The sequence below is a fragment of the Lagopus leucura genome, unplaced genomic scaffold (genome assembly GCF_019238085.1).
Source record: "Lagopus leucura isolate 7727_CA_CO unplaced genomic scaffold, USGS_WTPT01 Super-Scaffold_100024, whole genome shotgun sequence".
NCBI lineage: Eukaryota > Metazoa > Chordata > Aves > Galliformes > Phasianidae > Lagopus > Lagopus leucura.
The window spans coordinates 4,833,062-4,853,439 of NW_024962276.1; the positions used below are offsets into that span (position 1 = coordinate 4,833,062).

Genomic DNA, 20,378 nt, shown 5'->3' on the forward strand with positions numbered 1-20,378 from the left:
GGGCAGGTCATGCTGAGCACACCTCACAGAGGCACCAGGTTTCCATAAGAAGTATCCACACTGTGCTCATCAGGGATTTTTGCTTTAGCTAGATGGATTCTAAGCATTTATCTCCTTTCCAGATTATATGCTGGAGTACCAAATGCAATAGACAGAGGCTTCTCCAGTTTTCCCTGGTTTCAGACAGCATTCACTTTCAGGAAGGCATTTTTCCACATGCCTAGTGCTAAGAAATAGGATATGGGGATACAGAAAGATGTTTTTTAGAGCATTAACTCAGGGAACTGACAACAGATGCTGTCAGATAAGCTATTCATCAAAGTACTATTGTGGGAATTGTACTGAGCATGCATGACAGTTCATGAAGGAAACAAATACCTTTTCCAGGCCACTCAGGATCTTCTCCAGCTCAGTTTTGGTTAGGATGCTAGCCTTCTCCAAGGCCTTAGCATAAGCCATGCTTGCCTGGATATCAACTTCAGTTAGTCTCTGCTCAGTGGATATAGAAGAGCTGAGAATCTCCATGATGGGATCTGTGCTTCCAACAAATCTTCCTCCCAAAAGTTTATCCCCCTGAGAGTAATGAAATTAAAGGACATATTTGAATGCATTATTGATACATTCTCCTAAAAATATCTCAGTGCCGTGGTAAAAGTAAAACATAATTCAAGTAAAACTGTGGGCGTGCCCCAGCATCTTCTTTTGCAGTGCTGTAGCACTGATCAAAAAGGCCTCTGGACTTAAAGAGCTTTGAAGAAAAACAAAAAGAAGAGTTGGAGTAAATGTTATTTTTGCAGGTATTGAGCCTTGAGCTGTCCAGTCCGAGTCTGAGATATTTTACCCCTGTTGGAGAGATTTTGTCTTGAAACAAGTATTAGTGCATATGGCACAAGGACTGTATTGATCTATCCTTCAAGGTCATCAACTCCCTCATAGCCTCTTGAAACACAGATGTCGGAGGCGGGGAGACTGCAAGAAAATATTCAGTTGACCAAGCGCTATGGGCTAAAAGTAGCCACACTCGTAAAGCACTCCTATAATTACGGAGTGTTTGAAGCTAACACCAAAATGGCTAAAGCGCAGACCATTCAGTATTATGAATGTTGAGTAAGAATAAAAGAGGAAGAGCAGCAAACTCCCAAATCCTCAAACACCGAGGAGCTGCGGCAGCGCCGGGCTGCAGGGCCGTCGGTACCATGGACAGCGGGCGGCTCCGGGAGCCCCTTCCCAGGCAGCCGGTAGAGAGGAGGGAAACTGTAGGCACGAAGTGCTCAAGTCTATTAACTTTTCTCTTTATAGCAGTTTGTCAGCAGGAACTGCGGTGGAGGAATCGAGCTGTGAAAGCAAGGTTTTGCAGCCCCTCGCTGGGAGCGCAACCTGCTGCTGTGAATGGACGGGGTGCTGAAGGCCAGTGTTGGGAGCTAAGCGCTTGGATGGGGAAGAGGTATTGGAATATATCTTAGTATATGGCAGTATATGAGTAGTAAAGAAGCATATTATCGCAGTATATAAGTATGTTGCAGCAAATATGTTTGCTGTTCCCTTTCCATTCAAAATTCTGGGAAAAGAAATCAGACAGAGAGAAGCACCCTGAAGCACCCTAACGAACATGACTGGATGCTCTGTGGAGCTATCAGTCAGCTATCAGCACCCCGAGAGCACCCCATCGAAAAGCAAAGTTCAGCCTCACCTCGGTTGCCATTTCGGACGACGTTTTGCTCGTGTTTGCAGCGATCCTGGCACCTGGTGCAACCTGCAGAACAGCAAAGCGAGGCTCAGTTCAGCTCTGGCTCAGCTCAGCTCTGCCCCAGCCCCACAGCAGCACAGAGCCTCCCCAGCTGCCCGCACAGCCCTGCTCACCGTCTCCGCAGCTCAGCCCTGGCTGGTTGCTCCGTGCTCTCCGGTCTCACCGCCCTGCTTTTACGTGCCTCGGAGCCTGGGCTGGCAGCTCGTCACGCCCCATTGGGGCGGGGTGTCCCCTCGTCCAGCCCAGCTCTGCCCCCCTCCTCCCCGGCCCCCCTCCTGCTGCCCACCCCTGTCCTGTGTCCGGCCTTTGCTCAATCAGGAAAAGGTCAGAGAGAGGTTTCCCAGCGGGTAGGGTGGCTGTGAAGAAGAGCTGGCAGAGATGCCCTCATGTTGCTTGTTTGTAAAGATATTGGTGTAAGAGTATCTGTGTTGGGAGAGTGTCTGCTGTGTGGTTTCACTGGCAGGTCATCTCCTTGTCAGGGAGTATCCTTGTATGGAAGGAGTCCTTTTGCTCTGGCATCCCCCTCTACATAGGTATGAATGTACTTGGGATGTTGGGTGGATCATCCACACTCCATCTACATTGCCAGCAACACACAAGAATGAAACAGCTGGGAGCTATTCTGTCTCCAGTTCCCGTGCAGATGAGCCTTTTCACCCCACTTCAAAGGACACTTCAGCTTTCAGGGTTTCTGCTGTCACCAATTGCATTGGGTCAATCTTGAGAAGGTCCTGTGAACCTGAGGCTGTGGGTTTTGTGCAGTGCCACGGCAGTCACTGGTTTGCAGCCCTGGCAAATAGCCCATGTCTTAACTCCATCAGACTCTACATATCATGGTTTTAAAGAATTGATTTAAAAAATGGGAGCATTGGAAACAGCTGCTCACAAAGCTGCTCCCCAGCACCAGTTTCACATTAGACACAGCACTTTCCTGCTCTGACAGAGCACTTGCTGGTTTGCCTTACCGTGTGCTACTACAGTGTAGCGTGCTTCCATCTGCATGGCACAGACCTTTGGCAAAGCTCATGAAACATTCTAATTTTCTCATCCCCATTTCTTCCTTCCCTTTAGCTGCCTGTCCAGTCCTTTTTCTTCTTTCTCTCAGTTCTTCAACTTGTCTCCTTTTTCAATTTACTCCAAGACATCTACACTAGGAAACTGCTTAATTGCTTGCTTTGTGATCACATCCTTCTTGCTTTGAAATCCATCATTTTTACTACTTTTCTTGTCTCTTTCACCCTTTACAAATGTCCTTGTCCTTACTCCGGGCTTTGACAGGAAATTGCTGTTCTTTTGGGAGAATCATAAGCATTCAGTTTGCAACCTGAGTGCCCCCGATACGGAGAGCATCTGTCTCATGTTTGTGGTATGGAGTATAGGTTAGCACACAGCCTAAGTGAGGACTGTATGTTTTTCTGCCTGAAGATATCCAGCAGGATGTGCCCAGAGGGAAAAAGGGGAAAAGTAACGATCCCAGGTGCCCAAGTGAGATGAGAGATCAGTAACACATTCATGTGTTATATTTGTGGTGATTAAATAAATTGTTCTAATGGATGCTGTGGGGCAAAAATGTGCAACCCATGTGCAGCCGGGTATTAATCAAAAGCAACAACTTAGCTGCATTTCTGCTGTTTTCATAATCTGTGTCTTGACCACAAATCTAGTTTTGTGATCAAGAAGGCTTCTGTGTTTGTTATCAGATGATCCTATTTTTATTAATCTATGCCTGGAATTACACATGGCAAGGACAAGTGCTTCCACATGGGATCCATCAGCGGCATCACTGTGCACTGAGCAACTTCACAGGGATTAGTTTATGTACAAACACTGCCCCAGATTGTATCTAGAAGGTTATTAATTCTCTTTTCCTGTTTTCAGATGAAACACTTCATACTGATCTCTTCTATACAGCGGGCAACATAGAATACAGAGTAATATTGTTGTAATAGAAATGGAAGTGAGGCTGTAAAGCCAATCAGAAATCCTTAATGTGAAACTGAACATTGAAAAAATAAGATGTCTTAAAGACTTTTGGGGCTGGGAAGGTTTTTTTTTTGAGGGAAAAATAGGGGAATAGAATTGCAGAATAGTTCTCTTCTAACAAACACTGAAACGTATCCTCATCATTATCTTCTTTATTTGTGCTGGTATTGCTGGTATCACTGCTGTCTGTTTTCTTCTTTCAGTCCTTTATTTGCTTAATGAAAGAATGACCCCCCAGATCCCCAGTCCCCAGTCAATCCTGAGGAGGTTCTCATGGAAGGGTGTTTTGTTGTCCACTTGTTTTCCATTTGGCACAGAGAATGGCACATCATTGATAAATTACCATTCCCAGATGACATGCAATGAAGTAGTAAGAGGAAATTGCCCATGCTGCAGCATGGAGAAGTTCAATTAAATATATTTTAATGTGCTCTAAGATTTGAATTTTATTTGTACTTGCTTTAGCAATCACATTCACATCCTTACTATTCGCAGTGCTTATTTCTGTTTTGCTGGAAGAGCGCAATACTTGCGGAGTGCAGCTCCAAAAGTGCTTTTGTGGTGTATAGAAATCCTCTATCCATAACATTTTCATAACTGAGGCTGAGGTGACAAACAGCTACAATATATCTTCTTTAAAAGCATTCTTTTTTAAGTGTCATTTTGGTTTAGAAGAATAAAAAGCGCAGTGGGCTGAAAGTGCTGGTCAAACGCAGCGTCAGCTAGACTGGTGTGAAGCAGTGCTGACATTTTTTGTTAAAAAAAAAACAAAACACAACAACCTTGTTTAATGAATTTTGAATGTAAAAGAAAAAAAGACACTATAGGGTGATCAGCGAAATGCTGAATACAGTAAACATCTTTCATGACAAAGAATACAAATACCCTGCAGATCTGCTTTCAATAGCAATTGCTAGGCCCCCTGCTTTCAATAGTTAATACCGAGGCCCCTCTCTACCAAGCCTTAGTGGTAACAATCACAAGCCAATGCTTAAAATGTTGACATGCTAAGCACATTTAGAAAAACCTATGTCTGCATTCCCTATGGATGGTGTAGCATAACTGTCTAACATCTAACGTGCAGCAATTAAAAACAAAGTTCACTGAGCTAATCACTCCATCTTTCCTGCAGAGTTGTACGTAATGGTAATGAGTTCTCTCTTAGAGATTCCCCTTGCATGATGTCAGTGGACCTGTAGCTGGTCGTTTGTGTATTTCAACCCTAACAGGCTGCATGTCTCTGCTAGGGAGAATGTAGGAAGAATATTTCTTTTGGAAAGAAAAAGGTTGAGGGCCACTGAGAGAGGCATTTGTGTTATGCTCATTCTTTCTGGCTGCTGGGATTGGGCATTGTCATTGTGGACAGTAAAAAAGGTCTGGAACAAAACTTTGGGAGAAACACTGAACACAAAGATGATAAATTGGTGCTGGGGGAGAAATCTAACAAAGGAGAAATACAATTAATATGCTGAAGATTTTGAATCCATATCTACAGAGAGTGACGAGAGGCACGTGAGGATTTGTAGGCTTCTGGAACACAACTCTGGAAATTTGGTAAAGCCTGGAAATAACACTCTCAACTGAAAGCTTTTAAATTCTTTTCTTCTTTTTAGTCTACCTGGGAGATGGTGTACAGGCAGTTTCATGGGCAAGATTAGAAACATGGCAAAGAAGTTGAAGGGCATTTGCCAACTTGCAAGGTCAGTTAATCCTGACATGAAAAAGACCAGCATCCATTGCAGCCATTCCACTGGGTCAGACAACAGCTTTCAATCGGCAGGTTAAAGACTTTTCACCTGGCTCTTTTTTTCCTCAGGACTCCATGAAAAATGATTCTGGGGTATAAAATAATTTCCATTTGTACTATAACTTGTACGTGGATGGATCCACATATCTAATGAAACTTTTTTAGGGATCTGCAAATGAAAAGGGCTGAAAAAGCCTTATGGTAGGCTTTTAAACTTTGCCAGCACTAAGGTATCTGACCATGACTGTATCTGAACACCCAAGAGCTGTTTATGGCTGAGCACTTCAGATGGCTCCTGAAGTGCTTTCTGTTTTCTCTGGCCAACAATTTGCAACACCTCAAGGAGAAACAAAGACCCAAATTGAGAGTAGATTTTCTCCTGGGTTGACTCCGGAGAGAATATTAGCTAGTGGGTTTTGTGCTGCTGCTATAAGAAGGAGGTGGTGGGTACAACATGTCTAAGCCATCTTCTTTCCTCTATTGCTCTTACAGTCCTGCCATGAGCAAGCAGTGTATGGGACTCACAGAATCAGAGAACATCCCGAGTTGGAAGGGACCCGTAAAGATCATTGGGTCCAGCTCCTGTCTCCACACAGGAACACACAAAAATCAGACCACAGCAGGACTACACATCTATACAGCAATAAGGCTTTACTTTTCTATTTGCAAATGCCTGGTATTGATTTGGAAGGACTACAGCAATGCTATTTTCCACTCCAAATAACATTTTTCATACCAAGTCTTCTGTCTGCAGTAGTTATTGTTCTGCAAGTGAAATCTGCCTTTCCTTTCAATGTACAGAGAGTCCATATTCTGTTATTTTTGAGTGGTGCTGCGCTGCGCCAGGAGTTGGACCTTGTGGGTCCCTTCCAACTTGGGATATTCTATGTCTGTGATTTTATGGTATATTCTCATCCTCCGTATGATCCGGAGGGACTCGTAGGTGCATCTATTTTAAAGGTTTGTGAATGCCTGAGAGGTCTTTTATTGCAATGCAAAGATGACAGAAATCTGTCTGCCGACCAAGGTTGGCAACAGAGCATAATCTAGGTGGGAAAATGAATCACCAGCGCAAGCATTGGTGGTTCAGTGGTAGAATTCTCGCCTGCCACGCGGGAGGCCCGGGTTCGATTCCCGGCCAATGCAGTTGCTCTTTTTCGCTTGTGAGAACGTTTTCTGTTTTTTTTTGTTTGTTTGTTTGGTTGGTTGGTTGTTTGTTTCTGCTTTTTATCGGTCGTTCCTCTTCGTTTTCAGCTTCCTCCCTCCTCTCCCGAACTTCCTTCAGCCTCACCTCACGCTCCCGTCCGGCTGCGCTGCGGCAGGGGCCGCCCCTTGCGAGGCGGTGTCCTCATCGCGCGGCTGCGCGGGGCGGCGGACAAGATGGAGGTGTAAGGAGCGGGGCGGGTTTGGGCTGCGGTGCTGCTCCGCGTGCGGGCTGCCGGGCCGCGCTGCGTGTGGGGTTTTTATTGTGTGTGCAGATACAGTCTGTGTGCGTCTGAGCCGAGCGCCTGTTTACCTTGTTGGCATCGCTGTGGGGCGCGGGGTGATGGTGTTTGTCCTGTGCTGGGGCCCAGGAGGGCCTTCGGTTCTAAGAAAGATTATTTATTCTTTTGGTGCGTTCCTTTTTAAGTCTTCGTCTGGGACTGATAAGTTTTAATGCCGCAAAAATGAATTCTGTAGCGTTTTTGAAGCAGGGTTTGCTTTCCAGCTTTTAGCTCTGGAGCTTCAGCACAGCAAGCAGTGTTGAAGGCTTAAGATCTAGGCTGGCTCATTTACCATCCACTGTAAGAAGGAAAATAAGCATGGCGGTGTTTTAAAATTGGAAAAAAAAAAAAAAAAAAAAAAAAAAAGCGGTTGTTTTAAATAATTTAATTTCTGATAGGTTTCCCAGGGACCCGTTTTCCCAGTGATGTATTTACTCTATAGATCCTCTCACTTTTGTCACCCGATGATTCCCCGCGCAATTGGCCAGCGGTGTTTTGATTCCTAACAAAGGGTGGCTTTGATCCATAGGGATTTGTGTAGCATGGCCTGGATGCAAAGATTCTGAAGAATTGCATTTACCTCACAACAGAAGCTATAGGGTTTGTAAAACGTGAATGGCAGCTGCGTGAGCTCACTGGCTGAAGCTTGGCTCGAGTCAGCAGAATGGAAGTTGGAGTTCATCTCAGCGTATTTTAGGAGGTCCTTTTCATTTAAAAACAATGATGGAACCTGTGGAAGTTTGTGGATGCATTTAACGCATTTGAAAGCGATGAACGGGACGCTTCTATTCAGGCCGCGGATGGTGCTTAACAATACATTGTACCTTTTTTGTTGTTGTTATATGCACAGACCTGAGAAAAGCCTTTTTTTTTCCTTCCTTTTGTATGGCAACTTGCTGTTGTTGTGGCTGCTGACTGCTCAGCACAATGTATTGTGAGGGGAATGTATGGTGTCCTGTGTCAGGCTTTTCTATCCCCTTTTTTTAATTTCCGAGTACAAAATTTCAATATGCGGGAGTAATATGGGAGTAATATAATCATGTAATATAGGAGTAATATAGTATATAGTAATATATAGTAATATATTCATGCTGTCTGCTGCTCAATGCATAGTTTCAGCTTGGCTTTCAAGGATTGCCTGCTTGTGCTTAATGGACGCCGTGTTCCTTCTTCATAGAAGTACCACGCAATATAGGTGCCACAGTTGCACCATTAGTTTAAAAACACATTTAACTCAATGAGAATGCAGTCAGCTCACCTATGGTGGACAGCAAGTGTTTCTTAATTGGGACAGAATTAATAAGTGTAGGGCTGGTGGGAAACAGGGCACTCAGCCTCGTGATGCTGGAGAAAGAGCAGTCATGTGAAGATTGAAATAATAAATAAAGAGGGATTTTGATAAGTTTTTGTGTGGCTGTTCATTTGTTTTTAGAATTCAACATGTGTGTGAATTGAGTGGCATAGCTGTACTCACTCATACATGCATTGTATAGGAATAGTAATTGTATTTTCTTTCCTTGTTCTTTGCTAATAAATAAATAGTCTGTGCAATCTTAATGACTTTTCCTGTCATATACAACTGGATGCCTTTCTATGTAAGAGAGAAGGTTTGGGTTTAGTTGGTGAATTTGGGTGAGTGGGTCTGAGTAAAAGGAGTGCGAGATGGAAGCGTGTTATGGGTGGTGGGACAAAGTGCACCAAATATGATGGATGTTTATGGCACGATTATGCTGTGGAAAAATAATGCTTTTCCTGATGTGGCACCAGATTGGTAATGGTAGATTCCTCACAGATAAGTTTCTGAATGGTTTTGTGAAGAAATATGAAAATAGTGTCCGTTCTTTTAGAGCCTGTGATTCTGCAAAGAAAAACTGCAGACGGTTTCATTTGGACCGTAAATGATTGTATTCTTTTTTCTTTTCTTTTAGAAAAGATGCGAATGCTGCACTGCTGAGTAACTTTGAGGTACGTCTGTCTCCATCCTGATGCTGAACCAGCACTGTGATGCTGTGCTCAGTCACCTGCACGCTTCTTTTTGAAGTGAGACCTGTCTATGATTATTGCTTTGTCCTCCTATTTTATTTGTTATTAAGGAAAAAGAAAAAGGAAATCTGGAGAGTCTTATTTTCTAGTGTAGGTAAGTTTGTAATTACTCTCCTATCTCCAGAGTAAAGATGCATTTTTGGTGGGTTTTTCTTTTAATGAGGTAGAAAGAAATTAGAGGGGATTTGATCCTTATATAGCTCCCTTCTGACTCAGGGTGTTCTGTGACTGTGATGTTCACACTGGTTGAACTTCAGCCAGGTGACAGAAAGCTCTCCATGCATTGTTTATGAAGGTGACTTTTGAATGATTTCAGTAAACCGTATTTTTTCTTTATATTGGTTTAATGCTGAGGCTTAAAGTTGCACAGCTGTTTTATCCTATTCTGAAGCAAATCTTAAAGTGTTTTCCCTCAAGCTGTGTGTGTACAGCAAAACAACCGTCTGGTGGCTGTTAGAAGAGCTTTAATGAGGCACTTGGAGAGAGCTGTCTTACAAAGAAATAGATTTGAGCCACACTGGCACTAAGTATCTGCTCAAAATAAGCGTACTATTGCAGTACAGAAGATAGCAAGTATTTCGGAGGTTATTTATTGCAAAATCATCTCTGCTTCCTTCTTTGGATGATGGAACTTTGGTATTACTGGGGCTCAGTTGTGGCATTGGCCCCATTTTGTGAAATCTGTGGGTGTCCCAAAGGGGTGGCGTGGAGCAGGGAGAACTGCAGAATCGGTTCATTGTGTTCTTTGGACAAAATTCTGTTTGGCTTTGTCTTGATGTTGGTGAATGTACCACATATGTTGAAAAAGAGCAGAAGGAAGTGGGGAAAATGAAGTTACTGATGAGTGCTTATTCAGCTTTTGTCATGTGTGCAGCTTTCAGCCCTTTGCAGGAAGGGATTTGCAGTGCCTGCAGCTACATTGGACATGGCTTTTTACTGCTCTTCAAGTTACTGATTCCCTTAAAACTATGGACCTCTTTCTGTTTGCTTCTCTTTTCTCTGATGGCATAGCTCACATTCTCTTTATCAAGGTAATATTTTGCACAGAGACTGGTGTTTGAAAGGAGTGTTCAAGACTGGTGCATTTAATGTTCTATGCCTGAATTTCTTTTGTGAGCTTGGGGTTGGTTTTTGATGCCTCATTGTTAGCAGTCATGTCGTCTTCATGTTGTCTGCTACTCAATGCATAGTTTCAGCTTGGCTTTCAAGGATTGCCTGCTCGTGCTTAATGGATACAGTGTTCCTTTTTCATAGAAGTACCACACAAAGTAAATGCAGGGCTCCTAGCTGCTGTGTTGGTGTTTCTCACCATCTAGAAATGTTTGCATTCGTCCTTCTTAAGTTTATAATTTCAGTGGAGCTTGAATTAAGCCAGTTACCAAGAAGAAGCACTAAGAAGTGATGTGTTACTGTGCTGTGGATATTGGCTTTGGATAATCTGTAAAGCGAAGGGAAAACATCTGAAGAAATTTCAACCAGATGTGGTGTAATATGGCAATCAAGCAGTAATTGTGAGGCTTTCTCAGTATTTTGCTGCTCATCTGACTGTGACACGTAAAGAAGTTGTGGTGTTGCAGCTGATCTGATAGTTGCAAAAATCAAAATGTTTTCCTTGCATTCAGGCTTATCCTCTGGATCTCCCTCATCATAAGTGTGAAAGTGTTGCTGTTACATCTGAGGGAATTTTCTTTGGGCATCTTACTTGTATTTAAATAGGAGCTGTGTGCTGTCACAGTGGTGTATGTAGAGCAGTGTGTGTATCCCGCTCTGTTTAGGACGTGGCATAAGATAAACAGAATAGGTTTCTCATGCTGATTTCTCTCCTAGGTCTCTTGGATAACATGTAATTAGTGCTAGGAATCTGTTTGCTCTTGCTTTGATGGATTTACACATCTCCTTATTCACCTTCCTGTTGCTAGAATATTTTCTCATTTTACCTGCTGGTGCAGTCAGCAAAGAAGCAGTCCTTTTTGTAGTTTCAATTGCTTGCTAGGATTTTGGGTTGCTTGTTTTCCCAATGTCATATATTTAGGTAAAATGCTCTCAAATGACTGCAAGCATTTTGTTTGCTCTTTTTCTAGGTGTTCCAGCTACTCACTGATCTTAAACAGCAGCGCAAAGAGAGTGGAAAAAGCAAGCAGAGCTCTGGTCAGCAGAATCTGAACACGATCATGTATGAGGTGGGTGACTGTAAAATACCCCCAGCTGCACTGATTCAAATTGTTAGGCCATTCTGCATCACCTTTACCCTCGTTATTTTTTTTTGGTCAATTTTCATAATCTCTGGTCAGTTTATTCAGACTGTGTGCTGACTGCACTACAAGTGCAGAGCCTTGCAGCTGGTTCCATGTAGCGATACTTTTGTCAGTGTGATTTATAAGCTCAGATGTGTTGTGATGTGATCATAGCTTGGATATTTCTAGGGTCAGTTCTGGCTGCATTTTAGATCTCCTGTTGTTGGGTGTTGGATCACTGGATCCATCTGACTGCCCAGTAACTTTGTGCTCTCATTGCAGTTGTTCCCCCTTTCAGTGGGAGCAAGTAATGAAGCAGAGACATAAGTCTGACCTGGGTAATTTTAGGCTGAGACTGCCCAGTGCTGCCAGGGAGGAGTTTGGAAACTGCAGACACCAAATATGCATCACCAGGCTTCTCCTTTCTCTGGAAGCTCCAGCTTCCCATCTTCCCAGATAACAGAGCACTGCCTGTCCTGCTGTAAGAAAGCTCATTTTCAGGAAGTTTTCTTTAGCTGGGACATGCTTGCAGATCGCAGACTTTGGCTCTGATTAAAATTCTTTACAAAAGGAATAAAAAAAACCGTGGGGTTTTTTGTTCTGTTCTTGTTTTAGTGTTTGTTTGCTTGTTTGTTTTAGAGATGGCACATATTATACCCTTATAAGACCCAGGCCAGAACTTGCTATTGTGTGATTAATTGATGATGCCATCTAAGCATGGTTTCAGAGCTGAGGCACAGATCACACTGGGTGTTTTCTTATAAACAGAATTAAACTAATAATTTCCAACTAAAATAGTGCCTTGCTCTTCTGATAAAATCTGACGATTGGAATCACAAAATTACTAGTACAAATATTGACAGCAGTTGGATGCCAGATTGGTAGCAAATGTTTAACCTATTGCTAGAAAGAGCTAATCACATTGTAGAATACAGATGTTAACATTTTGAATACACCAAAGTAGCAAATTCTTAGCACACTTGAAATATGACCTCTTGTGTCCGTATCAGAGGACTGCATGAGCAGCACTGTGATTGGCAGCCAGTTGGAAGCAGATTGCCTTGCTTGCATGAGTGATCCCACTGAGTGGTGAAACTACTCGTGTGAAGAAGATTTGGCCTAGGCTTTGTTTTTCTATTAGTTCTGCCTTTGTTTGGATAGGTACAGAGCTGTAATTCCTAAGCCTCAGATTCAACGAAATAGAGGCTTACCAAAAAAGCTAATTTAAATCTTCATGGAGACTGACAGTCTCTTCCTCTGCCTCTTTCAAACAGCTCAGAAAGACCCTGTGAGTATATATATTTTCATTTTCATTATTTTTATGCTGGCATGCAGCTTAAAGCTTTAATTACTTCACTGCTACATGTTAAATACCAATAGGATGCTCCTTTTTTATCCAGGGAGCGAAGCTTGAAGTATAAACCCTGGGTACATTTTATTCTATGTTAGGCTGGAAGAGAACCAGATATGTCATCCTACTGTTTCTGCTCATGCTGGGTATGTCTTGCTGAGTTCTGTGCTTGCATGTATCCATTGGTATTGAAGTAAGCAGACACAGCTTGTTAAACGAGGAGCTGTGTTTTGGTGCACATCAGGCACTTCAGTTGGAGGTGTGGAAAAAGACAAACTTGGAGAAGAAACTGCTCCTTTAAACAATTGTATTGAGTGACAATAGGTGTCAGCTGTCTTGGCTGGTAAATAAGAAGCCATTTTGTATGAAAAGGGCAGCTGACTTGCAGCAGGAATCGTTGTTTGACCCCTTATTGTGCTTTTAAATGCGTTTCTCAGCAGCCCAGTGAACCTGGTCATTAAGAATACAGCAATCCATATTTGATCAACTCTCTTAAGCAGAAGTGCTGTTGAAGCCTATTTTTCTTTACCCAGGCTTGTAAAGTAACAAATTTTAATGGAAGTATGCAGGAAATACATTTGTATATCTTATTTGACACGATGGTCTTGTAAAACTTTTTTTCCCACTGTCTCGGTTTCTGCTGTGTAAACTCAATCAGCTGACTTGGTTTCAGACAGTTAAATATAAGTATTCACTTTAAAGACTTTCTGAGAATAGTTACAAGTACAGAAGAAACGTCAGAGCATAACATACAGACTTAGAGATCCTGTATTATTATTACAGCTGCTGTGTGCCTATGGTATCCTGGTTAATGTGCCTCATTGCTCCAGTTAGTTGGATGGGTTGGATGGTACTTGGAGGCTTTGTGTACAGCTGCACAGTATCAACAGCTGCAGATTTTCTTTTCTTAATTCAAAGCAGACTTTGCCAATGCTCTTTCAAATCCTGCAGTTGCTGACGCACACAGTGCAGACAATGTGAGGATTTCCTGGACCTTTCTTTTGTTTCTCATTATTCCCAACTCTTCATTTTGGGCTACTTCCCATGCACAGACAGCCAGGAAATTGAGTTCAATTTATTTCTTTTTAAGAGTTATATTACCAGTACTGTTTTTCAATCTGCTCAGTTCCAGTTCCATAAGGTATGATCTGCCTGCTAGGTGCTGTGTTGCTTTAAACAAAGGAGAGCAGATGTAACATGTTGCAGCAGTTAGTTGAGGCTGGTAAGTTTTACGTTAAAAATGGAGCAGAAATAAATGGTCTCAAGGCAGATGAACATTGCTGATACTGCACTAACCTTGCCAGATGTTCACAACCCAGCTAACCTGCCTCTATCAGCTTTAAGAAAGCACTGCCAAGAACCTGTATAAAAAATGAAAACAGCTGTAGACTGGAGAGGCATTGCTAGCATTGTGCAACTGCAATGCCTTCTAATGGATGAGCAGTGGGAGCATTCCTGGCACGGAATTCATTAAAACTTGGCAGGAGTTGAGTATGGTTTTAAAGATGAACAGTATTCAGCTTTTCCCAAGTGTTACGAGCTACTACAAAGCATTGAACGTGTGCACCTGTACCTTTTTCAGCTAGCTTTGAATCTGTTGGTTTTAAAATGACAAATAAAGCTGAGTGATGGTGTTCAGCACAGCTGTATCACAGTCTGAGCACCAACTGAGATACTTAATCCAAATCAAGAAAGCAAATGCTTTCTAAAGATCACTCCTTGTCTGTAGCCTTCAGTTGGCAGCTTGGGTTCTGGGCAGAAGAAATGACCATCCAAAGCCACAGGGGGAGTCATCCAAGCTGTAATTGTAGCCTGAAGTGTAATGAGCTCTCTGGGTCATATCTGTGAAACGAATTCACAGGTTTCCTGGATAAGCACTAATGTAATTTTCGTTACATGAGGTTGAAGCTCTGTGTTGCCCGTTTCTTACTCCATTGAGAAGTATCAGTAGAGTCTTACTGAAGAAGGAAATATGAGATCTGTGACAAAAAAAGTAAATAATAATTAGAAAAAGAACCTTTAAAAGCCAAAATGACAGTATGATTTTTTTTTTGTTTTGAGCGTTCTTCAAAAATGCCTGATTTCATAGCCAGCATGGGAAGAGAAGAGTAACTGGTGGCTAATGCATACTTTCTTGCTATTCCTTGCAGACACTGAAATACATCTCAAAGACACCGTGCAGATACCAGAGTCCTGAGACTGTCAAAGAGTTCCTCGCTGCAATGAAGGGCCATAAGCTGACCAAGTAAGCAGAGATCCATCCTTGAGCAGAAGTATAAATTAATAGGGATGTTAGGAGGTTCTCCCATACACAGTTTGACTGTCTGGTTTTGAGGAAGGTATTGGAAGCCTTTTGTCGTTTCAGTATTCATCCAGACGTCTTTCCCCTCACTCATGAACACCTACAGGCATGAGGATTCCCTTGAGTTTGGCTGTGTTCACAAATGTATTTTTCAGTACTTTGTCATTTACTTTGTCAGTGCTTTGTTTTTAGTGTGGTTTCCCATTGTCCAAGCATGAAGTAGAATTCATGAAATGTTCTGAAGAAGCTGTAAGTGGGTTTCGAGCAAGATAAGAGAATGAAGAGAAACGAGCCAGAAACAAACCCAAAACAAAATCTCAGTTTATTATCCATGTTCTTATTTTTATGAACTTTCTTCATTAAAAAAAAAACAACCCAAAATCATGTTTATTCTGAAGAGATGGAGAAAATGGCTGAGTTACAGGGAGGTAATGAATGCCTGTTACAGGTGTTTGGGAAGCCTGGTCTTCTGAAGCTAAGTGTCTCCTAAAGCTGTGAACCCCACATCCAATCTCAGGATTATGCTAATCAATGTTTAGCAAAGTAAGATATACATCACCCATTTTTGTGCTACTTGTCAGCTATTATTAGTGCTCTCTAGGACTGTGGAGTTACATGTTTCTATTACTGAAATGTGGCAATCCAGCATTCCCCCCTACCCCTGCAGTCTTTTGTAAAGCTGAACATACAGTCCCTTATTATGGCAAGACCTGCCTAGAAAATCCAAGATTTCCATCACAGTTACAGGAAGACTCAGGAGTAGTGTTTCTCTTTGGTGTGAATGCCTTTCATAGTACTAGTAATGCTTAATGCTGTCGGACACCTCTTTGGAGTGTAAGTGAAGCCTGTTGTAAGTAATTAGAGCCAAACAAAATGGAATCAGAGGGCTGCTTGCCTGAATAGCTTTAATCAGTCATCTGCTTCTTAAAGCAAAAAACAAAGACTCAGTTGCTCCTGCATGACTGCTGTGAGGGATTAGTTCATGCTGTATGTACACTGACTGCATTTTTCTCAGCTGTTGGTTCTCGTAAGGATTTCATCCTCTGCAGAGGGGCTTTTGCTGATTTGGTTGTCACAAAAAGAAGTGCAAGTTGTGAGCAGTGCTACAATGCAAGGGTTTATCCTTGACAAAGCGCAGTTGAGTAGAAAGCAGACTCAGCCAGCTGTTCTGTTGACTTTTCAGTGACCCCTCTCTACAAATCGTTATCCTCCCATTCAGTCTATCAGCAGCTCAGATCTCAGCGTCCCTAACCCCTGATAGAGGAGGCTGGAACTTGGAAGCTTTGTCATGAGTATTGTAACTTTGCTTGTAAGTGCTTTCCTTTGTGGAACAAAAGTTGCCGGGTCGGTGCGTTGCTGTCTAGCTTCTTGCAGCTCATTTTATAAAGTACGGTTCTAATTTATGTCGTGGGCAAGCTATCCTAATTATTTTCTGGATTCAGGCAAGGAGAAAATGCTCTGTTTACTGTAAAGAGCTGAGTTTCTGCAAATCATAGAAGCACCGAATCATTAGGGTTAGAAAGGACCTCTCAGATCCCCAAGCCCACCCCGCTCCTCGATGCCCACGGCCCTCAGTGCCACATCTCTGCAGTTTTGAACACCTCCAAGGATGGTGACCCCACCACCTCCCTGTGCAGCTGTGCCACTGCAGCACCTCTCTTTCTGAGAAGAAATTTTTCCTATTTCCATCTCCTTTCTGATGGAATTTGACCAGGACCTCTGGGTTAGCTCTTAGAAAAAGGCATGGGAGCTCTTTTACCATGTTAGATACCTCTGTTTCCCAGGATCATCCATCTGATTATGAGAGTGAAGTACTAAGTAATATTGGGTCATAATGCAGAGAATTCCAGCTATAAATCTCTCACTGTCTTCCCATAGGGCCCCACTGTTCTGCAGATCTACTGAAATACTTGCCTTCCTAAGCCGGCTGCAGAGGTCAAAATTGTTAGAAGCTATAAATGAGTTTTTGACTATTTTTTTCATCTCATGGCTGCCAGGAGGTGCCTTTGGTTTTAGGTGTCATTTTCTCTGATTTTTTTTCTCCTAATCAGAATCTGTAAGTGAAGCAAAAGAATTGCTCCCAGTAATTTCCTTCTGAGAAGTGGGGAAAAAAGGGGAGAGCAGAGAGCAAACCACCAGCATAGGTTACAAATTTACAGCGTTCATCACTTATCAGAACTCAGATTGGACTGTGATACTTCAGTTTCTTGAGCATCCTTCATGATTTTACTTTCAGTCCTCTGGTAGAGAAGTTGCCAGCGCTGTGATTGCCACGTACTTCACAAAATAAGAAACAGAATTGTTTAGTGTGGTCTTGGCACTTGGTTTCTTCTAATCTTTTCCATTCAGGCACTTCAAGCTAGAACTGTCAAGAGCACATCTGGCACCACTTCTTACCAAACGCAGAAGGCATATGTTATGCAATTACTATATAATGCACTGTATGTTGAATGCTCTAAAGTATTAATGTCTCCAAGGAAATATTGAGCTTCCCTTTGGTCCATGTCCAAGACCATTTCAACACTGCTCAGTTGTTAAATGAAAAACTAAAGGCTTTAATCAATTCCATTCCGTGGAATGGAGGTGTTATTTGTATGAAAGGCTTCGCTTGAGATTTCTTTCCAGTTAGCTGATGGAGAGCTTTCTTCCCCTTGGAGATGAAAGAATCCGCAGTGTTTGCTTCCATCATTTCACTGTAAATGACTTTTCCTCCCTCTGAAAGTAATGAACTCCGGAGTCTGTCGTTGCTACTTCCTTTCTGGATAAGGATCCAAAGAGCTGGCTCTCCCTTAACCTCTTAGATGCTCACACCGTATTTTTGTGGGTAACAGTTTTCTGAAGCAGCTGATTTAAGGTCTCTTAGTTCTTAGTCTCTGCCCCGGCTGAGGGGACAGCAGCGTCTTCTGTTCTCTCGTTGTGAGAGAAATAGATGTGGCAGGTTTGGAAACAGGCTGTTAATTAGTCTCTGCAATTTCTTTTCTAACGTGAGGACTCGGAGAGTTGTTGATCCATGCGGGGCTTTTATGACAAGGAGGATTTGCAGCTGTGTCTAAAGACGTGGTGGAGGTGCGTAGGGCAGCAGGACTTCCCCTGCTCAGCTGTTGCTGCTCTCAAGCACTAGGTTGTGCTAGAGTATCTGAGAATGTCTGGGTGGTGGAGAAAGGACAGACTCCATCCAGAGAAGCAACGATCTGTGGATTGAGGCACATTCATTTAAATAATGAATCTTTTAATTAAGCAAGCGTTCTCTTTTTCCTGCCTTCCTCCTGCAGGTTACAGTACAGAACTCACTGCTGATCAGGCTGCTTGTGGTGTCCCAAGATAGAAGTTCTGGCTGCTGTTACAGAGCTGATAGTGTTGTGCTGGCAAATTGTGCAGTTTCTGTAAGATCATCCTGAAAGCCTTTGCTGATATTTGCTGCTGGAATTACCAGCATCTCAGGCCAATGCTGCTTTTCTGCTGACACTCCTCTACTTTGTGATGCTTTCTTTTGACAATGGCACACACAGGGAGAAAAGAAAAGAGGCAATTTTCCAATTAAATACGTGTATTACATATAAATGCATGTAAAAACCATTTACACCTTTCAGAGTAGTTTCAGATAGCTGCCCTGCTAAAAGGAGCGATTTCCAGGACAACTAAACATGTGTTCTACTGATGCAGTCAGCAAAGTATGGCACAGCACAGCTTTTTCCTTGTCACCAGTTATTTTGGCTAAAAAAAAAAAAAATTGCAACTGTAGAACTGAGGGATTTCTTTTTTATAATGAAAAAAACTCAGAACTGACATCATAGTGAGTTTTATTTTTACCTTGATGAGGCCTCAAGCTTTGGCTGATGCTGCAGTACAGTAAGCTGTGTTGTACTTGGAAATAAAGCAGCTAATTTTCCAGTTTTAGTCTCTGGAATAGTTTTTAAGGTGGTGTGAATGGCACCGCATGAAAAGAACATTTATTAAGCTCATGCTCTGTATTTGTGATTAAGTGAAAACTGGCTCTCCTGGTACCTCGTTCTGTTCCTGATAACCTGTCCTGGATCAAAATTAGGAATAATCAATTTTCCAATCCCTGAATATTATTAGTATTATAAAAACAGGACATAGACTTGCACTTCTTGACTTGGAAGTCAACACGTTCAAGGAATTGCTGTGCTGAAAGTCAGTAGTGCTTTTAGAAAGTATTTTCCCCCATTGCTGCCAAAAACTACAACAAAGTTAAACCTCTACAATACTTAAGACTGAATGATTTCCTCTGTAATTTTTTTCTCCACTAAAGCTTTCAAAGTGAATATTCAGCACCGAGAGCAGGAGGATGGTGATAGTTTAACAACAGCATAAAGACAACTGCTGTTTCCCATCAATGTGCTTGGATTTAATCCTTTGCTCTGTAGCAGTTTTTTTTTGCATTCTGGTGCAGTTGTCAAGCCATAGAGTTCATCCTGGATGTGTGTGCCAGCACCAAAGACCCACATGGAGAGGACAGCCTGGTAGGTTTGTGCTGAGCATGCACAGACTGGGGCTGTGAGAGCACAGACAGCTCAGGGCCGCTCGTCCAAAAACCAAATCCTGTTCTGTTCAGACAGGAGTTGTCTTGGTTGACACGAGGCCATAGGATCTGCCTTACAGATCTGATGTTTTCAGTTAGTAACAAGGCACACTGCTAATGTGTACTGCTGTTATTTTATAATTTTCCCAGCAACTGAAATACACACATTCCTGAGGATAAATCTGGCTTTGCGGTTGCAGATGTTTTAGGGCTTTTTTTAGCTCTGTGTGCTGTATCTTGGCACAAATACTGTTCTCTTCTTAACTATGCCTTTAGATCTTACTGGTAACTTACTTTTTCTTCCTAGAAAGCTGAGATATATGTGCATTTAGGGGCAGTCTGGGAGTTCAGTAGGTGGAGGTGGGGAAGCAGTGCTCAGCCTCATGCAATAACTGCCATGTGGAGATTTCTCCCTGTGCAGGTCCCATAGGAGGCTGCATGCAGGTGATCATGATTACCAAACCCCTTTCAGCTGTCACTCATCTTCTGTATGTATTCCATCTCCTGAACAAGCAGCTTTCATGTTCCAAACAGAGTTAGTAAAATCCAGACAGTTCAGGAGATACAAAGACACACCTTTCGTGGGAAATTGTGCTGGAAATACTTCTCACTTTCTCTTTAGATGAAGGAAACTTTCTTTCTTCTTTCTGTTTAATGAGCGTGAGGGTAAATATGGTTGCTGTACAAAGTGAAGAGGTAGATTCATCTGCATTGGAAAAAGTTCCTTGCATTTTTCAGATGTAATGAAGCATGAGCTAAATTCAGGCATGTTCTGCTTGTGCCCATGCAAAATGCTGCAGTCAGCACTGACACTGGTGCGTGTGCAAGCTTGCAGCGTTTGACTTCCTTGGAGCTTATTTCTGATGGAGGTGAGTATCCATGTTTTGTTTTATGTATGTGCTATCAAGAAATGAGTGGTGCACAGAGGTCAGTTTTTGATATCA

The 20,378-nt window shown here is 42.4% G+C and overlaps 1 protein-coding gene and 1 non-coding gene across 5 annotated transcripts in view; both read left to right on the forward strand.

Moving 5' to 3' along the window:
• The first annotated feature begins 6 nt into the window (after positions 1-6).
• LOC122184706 (CGRP receptor component) overlaps positions 7-20,378 on the forward strand; it is a 34,364-nt gene continuing 13,992 nt past the window's right edge. For 2 of the 4 annotated variants that reach the window (XM_042879874.1, XM_042879876.1), the window contains exons 1-5: positions 7-1,444; positions 5,344-5,430; positions 8,890-8,926; positions 11,086-11,184; positions 14,740-14,834. In XM_042879874.1, coding sequence (XP_042735808.1) covers positions 1,101-1,444; positions 5,344-5,430; positions 8,890-8,926; positions 11,086-11,184; positions 14,740-14,834 — 662 coding nt within the window. In that variant the 5' untranslated portion in view covers positions 7-1,100. Of the gene's footprint in view, positions 1,445-5,343; positions 5,431-6,809; positions 6,866-8,889; positions 8,927-11,085; positions 11,185-14,739; positions 14,835-20,378 lie in introns of those variants that run through there. The other 2 variants (XM_042879875.1, XM_042879877.1) reach the window with 2 other exon arrangements.
• Positions 6,553-6,623, forward strand: TRNAG-GCC. Its single transcript has one exon. It is a non-coding gene; the product is annotated as a tRNA-Gly (tRNA).